The 7627-nt window shown below is 53.3% G+C and overlaps 1 protein-coding gene across 1 annotated transcript in view; it reads right to left on the bottom strand.

Annotated features, from left to right (window-relative positions):
* Positions 1-946: 946 nt before the first annotated feature.
* Positions 947-7627, bottom strand: part of FER1L5 (fer-1 like family member 5) — a 56082-nt gene continuing 49401 nt past the window's right edge. Inside the window, exons 39-53 of the mRNA XM_059134355.1 lie at positions 7496-7597; positions 7031-7150; positions 6361-6522; positions 6029-6120; positions 5460-5630; positions 5103-5251; positions 4774-4913; positions 3530-3618; positions 3241-3330; positions 2895-3036; positions 2592-2691; positions 2325-2518; positions 1942-2051; positions 1495-1639; positions 947-1383 (exon numbers count right to left, since the gene is read on the bottom strand). Of these exons, the coding sequence (XP_058990338.1) occupies positions 1156-1383; positions 1495-1639; positions 1942-2051; positions 2325-2518; positions 2592-2691; positions 2895-3036; positions 3241-3330; positions 3530-3618; positions 4774-4913; positions 5103-5251; positions 5460-5630; positions 6029-6120; positions 6361-6522; positions 7031-7150; positions 7496-7597 (2034 nt within the window). The 3' untranslated portion in view covers positions 947-1155. The remainder of the gene's footprint in view (positions 1384-1494; positions 1640-1941; positions 2052-2324; positions 2519-2591; positions 2692-2894; positions 3037-3240; positions 3331-3529; positions 3619-4773; positions 4914-5102; positions 5252-5459; positions 5631-6028; positions 6121-6360; positions 6523-7030; positions 7151-7495; positions 7598-7627) is intronic.

Raw genomic sequence — 7627 nt, 5'->3', positions numbered from 1 at the left:
TCTTTCCTTTTAGGGGTGGTTTGGGTGGGGGTAAGGTCTGGGCTTTCTTACTGAGCTCTAAGCCTGAGAACCCTCACCTTGCCTTCTTCTCAGTTGGGAAAGAAGCCCTCAGCTCAGCCAGAAGGAAAGGAGGTCACGTTGGCTGTGTATGGGTTTGTCATGTTGGGCTTTCTTCTGTCCCTCCCATGTGCTTAAGTGAGCATCACAGGCTGTACTGCTCTCCTAAAGTGCCAGTAAAGTGGGATCCTCCCAAACCTTCCCCACAAAAGGGGACCTGGAGCTTGGCCTCAGCACCACTTAGAACTGACAAAGCAGAGGGCTGTTCTTTTTTTGAGGGCAGGGTGAGATTGGCTAGACCCCTGTGGTGGGGGGACCTCGGAGGGCTCTTGAGATGACGCAGGCAGTGGTGTAGGAAGAAGGGGTCTCATCATGGGGGAGGGTATATGTGCGCGTAATGATTGAGTTGATGAGTTCTGTGCAATTCCAGCTCATGGGCTCCTTGTGGCTTTTCAAAGAGGATGGGGAAGACATGAAGTACAGTCCCCACCCAACCCGGGGCCAGCCTTTGAGAAACTTGTGATGCAAAGAAACTGAGCGTGGTAGGTCCTGCCATAGTGCTTGCTTTTTGTTCTTAGAAACAAGGATTTCCCATTGTGAATGGGACCAAATACTGTTTTGGGCCCTCGAATCCCAGGCGTGCCCTAGAGGAGGGAAAGGCTTTGTACATGCACAATAAGGGTCAGAGCAGAGGCCTTGGCAAGCTGCTTACCACCACGTGGGCCATTTCTCTCCACAGTCCCCCATTCCTTTGGTTTCCCTCTGACTTCAGAGCCTCTTAGAGGAGACCCTGAGGACTAGAGGTGTTAGATAAAGATGATGTTGTTCCCTGTCCTTGTGAGTCATGCTTTCATAGTTTCTTCAACTCCCTTAAATTACAGGGTAGCTCTTTGTGACAAAATGTGTTTACTTCAGTGGGAAAATGACAACAATAACTCTGTTCTTGTTGGAAGTGGTTTCCTAACAGAACATGCCCCTCTTTGCATATGTCCCAGAAGCCCCCAGCCTATGTCCTAGAAGACAGAAATGAGAACTAGTAGGAAGCGCGAGGGTAGGGCCAATGATGGGCTGGAGAAAAGCCAGGCAGACATGGACTAATTAGTCTTGTGGGGCTGGAAGTTCTGGAAAAATGTCTTGCAGGCGATTCATAGGTCCCTGGAGGAGTTTCAGCTCATGGTCTGTTGTAGAATTTAGGTTCTGATGCTGGCTGGTGAGGATGGAAGAGTGGGCATTGCTGCTGCTTGGCGGATTCATGATATTCGTGGGTGTTTTAATGGGAGCATTCAGCCGAAGTTCAGGTTTGACCCAGCTCATGGCCAAGTAGTTCTAGAGAGAAAAGACAACAGTTAGCCTGAGGGAGCGACTTGAGGCTGTCTCCTCAGAGTCCTACCAAGAGCAACTAGTGCCTTTGTCCCTCTCCCCAAGGTGGTCACTCACCGGTGCAGAGTAGATAAAGTTGAACAGCATAAGTGCTATAATAAATATGATTGCACCGATGATGATTTTGAAGTGGTAGCGTTTCCAGAAAACGCGGCAGAGGATTGTCACAGGTGACCGTAATATGAACAAGGTGTTGGGGCGTCTGTGCATGAGCAGAGGAGATGTCAGAGGATGGAGGCACAGAGGGAAACTTCAGGTCAAGTAATGCACAGCAAAGAGCTTTCTTTTTTAAAAAGCAACTTTTGCTTGCTTGTGTGTCCCTCTGTACCCCTTTCCCCCAGGCTGTTCTTTCCTCCTCATAACTGAGGTTGGGTGTTGGAGAGTAATGACCCCTCTCCACTTGTAGGCCCACTGCTCACCACCCCATACAAATTGCTGGGCCCAGCAGCTCAGCTCCGGGAATGAGGAGGAAAGATTTGGTGCCTTTGTCCCGCAGGCTCTTACAGGGGAGGATGAAGTGTAGGGTATTGATTGGGTTCTGATTGGCCTCGCCCTGCTGGCTTGATTAAGGCTTCCTTCTCTGACAGAATCTCCAGCGTCATCTTCACTTTACCCTAGAAACACCATAGGCGGTGGGAGGCTGAGCTCTTTACAGCAGATGTGAGACTGTTTTTTGTTTGTTTGTTTTGTGTGTGTGTGTGTGAGTGTGTGTGTGTGTGTGTGTGTGTGTGTGAGTGTGTGTGAGGATAGTTTTAAGGCCCCTTCCAGGGCCCAGAAAAGGAATTTAGGAAAGGAAAAGGAATTTAGCTCAGGTCCCCAGAAGTCTGTTAGAGCCAAGTTATGTGGCATAGCAGTCCTGTGCAACAGACACCCTCTCCAGCTCCTACCGACATGTGCCATGTGCCACCATCGAGGACCTGGGCAGGCCACCAGCCTGTTATGGTCTTCTTCTTAAAGAGGGAGAAGTGCTTATACTGGAGGAAGTAGGGCCACTTGGAGTTAGTCTCCATCATCCTGATGGAGCACAGGTTGGCGTGCCGGGTCGGGAGGGGCATGTCAAACAGATCCAGCTCCAGGACACCTGAGCCAAAGAAATGGTGTCAGCAAGGAGGAGCTCCCTGCCCTGTGGTTGCGGGCCCTGGGCCGGATCTCACCTAGGAAGTCATCTGTGGAGAAGATGTTATTGTCCCAGATCTGGATGATAAGCCGGGCTGGGAACTTCATCACCGTGGGGTCTAGGCTCCATATGTAGTCCTGGGGGATGACAGAAACCATGTGACTGACCTGTCTCCTTTGAGATTTCCCTCTGCCACCTCAGTAGCCCACCACCTAGTGGTGATGGACTGTCAAGGAAGAAGCTTTCTCCCTGAGGCCACATTCCAAGGGTTCTGGGGTGGATTGTGGTTCGAGGGAGCGGAAAGGGGAGCGCACCCCGCCCTCCCCACATGGCCTGTTACCTTCTGACTCTCCACACACACACGCTCAGCTGCCAGGTAGTCCATGGTGAAGATGAACCGCCAGTTGAAGTTGCTCTCCCCAGTCAGAGAGTAGTAGTGGATATCCGTCTTCTGCATGTCCTTCTCGAGCCCAGCTAACCACCTGGGGCCAAAGTCTTTTCACCTGGGCTTCACGTGTATTGTCCCTGTCCCTGAGTTGGAGCCCTGTGGGAGGGGCTCCCTGGCAGACCACCAGGCACAGGTGGGGGTGGAGAGATGATGCCCCAGGATTGTGGGCAGAGGCACAGGGATGAGACAACTGGGGACCTCAGAGGGAATGCTGCTGGAGCCCAGCTCTCTTCCTCACCCTTTGACATAGATGTCGCTCATCCCGGTGGTTAAACTTCTCCTCAGGTCCACTTGGGCAGTTTTCCAGACAATGCAGCGCAGCTCATACCTGCAGCCGGTGGGCTCTGAGGCTTTGCTGAGGAGTAGCTCCCCCTGCGGCCGTGGTGCCCTCCATGCCCAAACGAGGCATGCCAGTTTGGGGGAATGCAGAGGAAGGAAGCTCCCGGGATTTCCGGGAGAGGAAAAGAATTGCACACCCGTGGCCTGTGCCTGGGGAAGTACAGCGATGGATGTGGTGGGTCACTCACCTTTTAGGCTTTCTGGGCCTGATGTTGACTGGGGGGCCAGGAGGCCCAAGCTTCTTGGGGAAGATGTCCACCCACATTTGTACCTTTCCCTAGAGTGGAAATGGATTGGCTAGCTGGGAGTTGCTAACCTCTGTTCTCAGCACGCTGGTCTCAGAGCCCCATCCCACGTTCTGAGATCTCTTGAGGCTGGGTTCCCCCGACTGGAGGGTGGAGTGAGGAGTTAGCGGTGAGGTGGAGTGGATTTCAGATAGGAAGTCTATTAACCGCCCACCAGCTTCCCGTTTGTCTCGTGTTGGCTGGAAGAAGGGCACAGAGTGAGGTGGACAGTGTATGATGGATTCAAAACAGATGGCATGGCGATGGAATGTCACTTGTGACCGGGGTCTGGAGGCTGAATACCCTTTAGCAGGCCATGCTAGACAGCCTCTCTGGACAGGGCTCCACGGGGAGCTTGGGGCTTTACTTCTTAACCAGCATAGTGGCCCCGAGTAAGAGCAAACTAGATGACCAAATGTCCAGGTTGCCATATGTTGCGGAAGCCCAGCCTAAGGATATTAAGCTGCCCATCAAGCACAGTGGTCTAAGAAAGGAGGGATGAAAATTGGTGAGAAACAAAAGAGTAGACTACCAAAATTGGAAGGTAGATACATCTATTCCTTCAAACTGTCTGACCTCATTTTATCCTTTTGAAGTTGACCCCACATTGGAAAACAGGTTTAATGAGAATGGTTTAAAAAGTGCTCAGCGGAGAACTCAAGTGTCTGGAATGTGGTATCAGCTTGAGAAATTTGGAGCATGAGGTGAGCCCTTCTGGTGACTGGAGAGTAGATAATTAGGGTGCCCGTGGGGATTTTTATTCCTTCTGTTTGGGGTTCCTTGCCATGGAGAAAACACAGCCTGCAAGTAACAGGCCAACCAGAGCTGTAATGTCTGCACATCTGACCCAGGTGCTACTTCCCCTGACCTCCCTCAGGAGAGACTAAGGCAGTGTTGGCGCTGGCTGGTAGGGCACCTTGGCCTTTCCACTAATGGATGTGGGGGGCCCAGGTTTCTTGTAGATGACTTTTACAGTTCTGAATTTCTCCATTCTAAGGGACATCATTAGACTGTCTCACTTTGAACATGTGTAGAACATGCTGGGGTTCCGTGTATGTACGGCTGTGAATGCATGGTCTTCTCGTCCTGGGCTGCATCCTGGATGGCTGGGCTCCCTTGTCTCCTAATCTAGCCCCCTAGTCTCCTACCTGGTCAATGCCTGGCTGGCTATTGCTGTACAGTGTGCGGGTCTCCACATGCTCAGGCACCAGCCCCTGGGTGTGCAGGAGGTACAGGGCAAGGCGTTCTTTCTTAGGTCCCAAGTAATGAACAGGAGGGGGCTTGGGCTCTAGATGGAAGGAAGTGGAAGGAGATGGTCACAACATCATGAGCCTTCCCATCTCATAGCTGCCCTCCTCTCCCCTACCCCCAGCCTGGACAGTGGACCTGGTTGCCCTCTATAGGTAGAAAGGGCAAAATGCCCTCTGGTGTCAGAGGCCTGGATCTGTGCCTTCTGACAGTGTGCTGTACTTCTCACCGAAGCTTTGCAGTTTGAATTTTTTCCCATTGTAAAAAACAGTGTCCTCTTCAGGACTGAACAAAGGCGGAGGCAACCCTTTCTGTTTGGCATGGCGTTCCAGGAGGAAGCTTGGGGTCATCTGATCCCGCCACCTAAAGGGCCCTGCGCTGTGGAATTAAGGGAGAGGAAAAGGTGGGAAGGTTTGCATCCTAGAGAACATTCTGCTTTGAGCTGCAGATCAACAGTGGTAGTGGGGGCATGAGTGGAGCCAGATTCAGGTCCTGGTTTCCCAGATGCAAGTCTCCTCCTAAGGGAGCTGGGGCCTCCCTCCTCCACCCCTCCCTTACTCTCTTGCCTGGCTTCAGGTCCACTCACTAGCAGTAGGATTTGGAGAGCCCACAACGGGCACCAAAGCCAGACAGGAGTCGGTTTTCGAGGTCAATGATTGTGGTTCCAATCTTTTCATCAGATGAGAACAGGTCAAAGTCATATAGCTGGATCTCTAGGTCCTTCTCCAGGGGGATGGTGCAGCTCAGTTCAAACATACTGGGGGTGAGGTGTTGGAGACTGCAGACTGTGCTGTCCGCAGGCCTCCCTGTCCAGCTTCACGGCCCCTTGTTTGGTCATGGTGAATATGGAAAACAGAGCCTGGGATGGCTGTTGCCTGCCAAGAACTGTCCCCCAGGGTTGGCTAGAAATAACTTTTGACAGGCCTGGCTTATGGGACCCTGAACTCCTTTCCCAGGTGAAGCATTTGAGAAAGAGAGTAGAACTGACCACCCTTCCATCTGTCCAGCCCTGAGTGTGTGTAAGACTCCATGTTAGGAACTCAGAGGTTAGAGAGAGATGGAAGAAGTCTTCGCCTTCTGGAGCTTACTCCTACCCAGCGCGGGAGGGTGTGAGGGTGTGGTGAAGTGGGATCGGGTAAAGTTGGGGCAGCTCACATGCCGAAGATGGGATTCAGAGTGTTGGGGCAGTACTTGTCCCGGTTGCCCATCGTTGTCTGTCCCAGTTTCAGGATCACATAAGGGTCACACTGGGGTTCAGTCATAGTGAGGGAAAGGCAACAGGAAATGGAGAGTCAGTCCAGGTTGGTTGGGGAGGGTGGGAAGTGGACTGGAAATGAGTCCCCGTCAACAGGGGGGAGCCTGTGGGGAAGTAACCATGGGAGTATCAGCCTGAGGGAGCCCCAGGACCTTGACGCAAGTTTTGGGAGGCACCTGGGTTCGGTGGTCCCGGAGATGAGGGACACCATGGGGCTGGGGCTGCTGATTACCAGGCCATTGGAATCTTGGGGCTGCAGGTTGATGGCTCGAACCACGTACACACGCACCAAGCACTCCTGAGGGAAGTCCTCTTTGTTGCGCCAAACCAAGAACTGGCGGGGGGGCTTGGGGGCTTTTGGATCCTCAGGAAAGGGGTAGACGCGGAAAAGGCCCTGTGTGTGTGTTGGGGAGGGAAGATGTTGAGTGCAGGCCTGGCCCTGCGGTGCCCCTGGCCAAAGCTCCCGAGAGAGTGTGCTGCACCGAGGATGGGAGAGAGGGGCGCAGCAGAGACGCTTTGTGGGAACAGCAGGTTTGGGGGGTTATGTTGGGCTGACAACTATGGTGGTTAGGTGGGTTTCCAGTTTCTGTTGATGCAGACTCTCATTCCACACCCCGTCTATCCCTTCAGGCTGGAACTTGTTCTCGAAGGCTCTTGGGCCTTGGGAGACCTGCACAGGCCCGAGCTGGATTGAGAAGGGTCTTGCCTATCCCATGTAAAGGGGGAGGTCACTCTGAACCCCTGCATTGGTCAGCCTTTTATCCCATGCTCCCCAAACTGTTTTTCAAGCCTTCCCTACCCCATCCCCACCATGAACATAGAGGGCCAGGGCTTTGATTAGAATCTTCTGGGGGATGGAAGAGGCATGGGAGACGGGTAGTTCCATGGGAGTGAATATGCACCTTGAACTCCCCTACCACAGGGCTGTCCAACTTGGGCTCTTCTTGGTAGAGTCTGAAGGTCTGGCAGAAGTCCTGCAGGCCTTCAAAGGCGGGCACGGCTTCCAGCTCACAGTCATACACCTGCAGGGGGTGTGTGGGGTCCAGGCTGGTGAGGAGAGCAGGCCTGGGCTCAGCTGAGGGAGGACCATTCCTGCCGTCAGGGGGTTGAGGGATCACCAGTTCCTGGGTCTCGCTTTGAAGCATTTACCCAGTCAGTGGCCCCAGAGTCAGCACGGACTGCTGTAGATGGGGCAGCTCTGGTTCCCCAAACGGCGTGTCTGATGGAGGTGTGGCCTGTAGTCTTGGGGAGACACCCCTCACCCCCGACCCTGTCATTCCTAGAGGCATCAGGGCGAGGTCTGCTGGTCTCCCCCAGCAGATTTCATTGTGTGTCTCAGCAGTCTCCCCTCCCAGAGATCTCCAAACCTTCAGGGTATGGTAGTCTTTGTACTTGTACTGCAGGGCCTTAGCATCTCCCGTGGCCCAGAACAGCTTGCTCCACCAGTCCACTTCATGCTGGTACTGATCCTGGCAGGGAAGCTCATTCTGGCCCTTGGG

This window comes from Mustela lutreola, chromosome 9 (assembly GCF_030435805.1).
Source record: "Mustela lutreola isolate mMusLut2 chromosome 9, mMusLut2.pri, whole genome shotgun sequence".
NCBI classification, from domain to species: Eukaryota; Metazoa; Chordata; class Mammalia; order Carnivora; family Mustelidae; genus Mustela; species Mustela lutreola.
The sequence above is the reverse complement of the archived record's forward strand: the minus strand, read 5'-3'. Positions and strand labels throughout refer to the sequence as shown.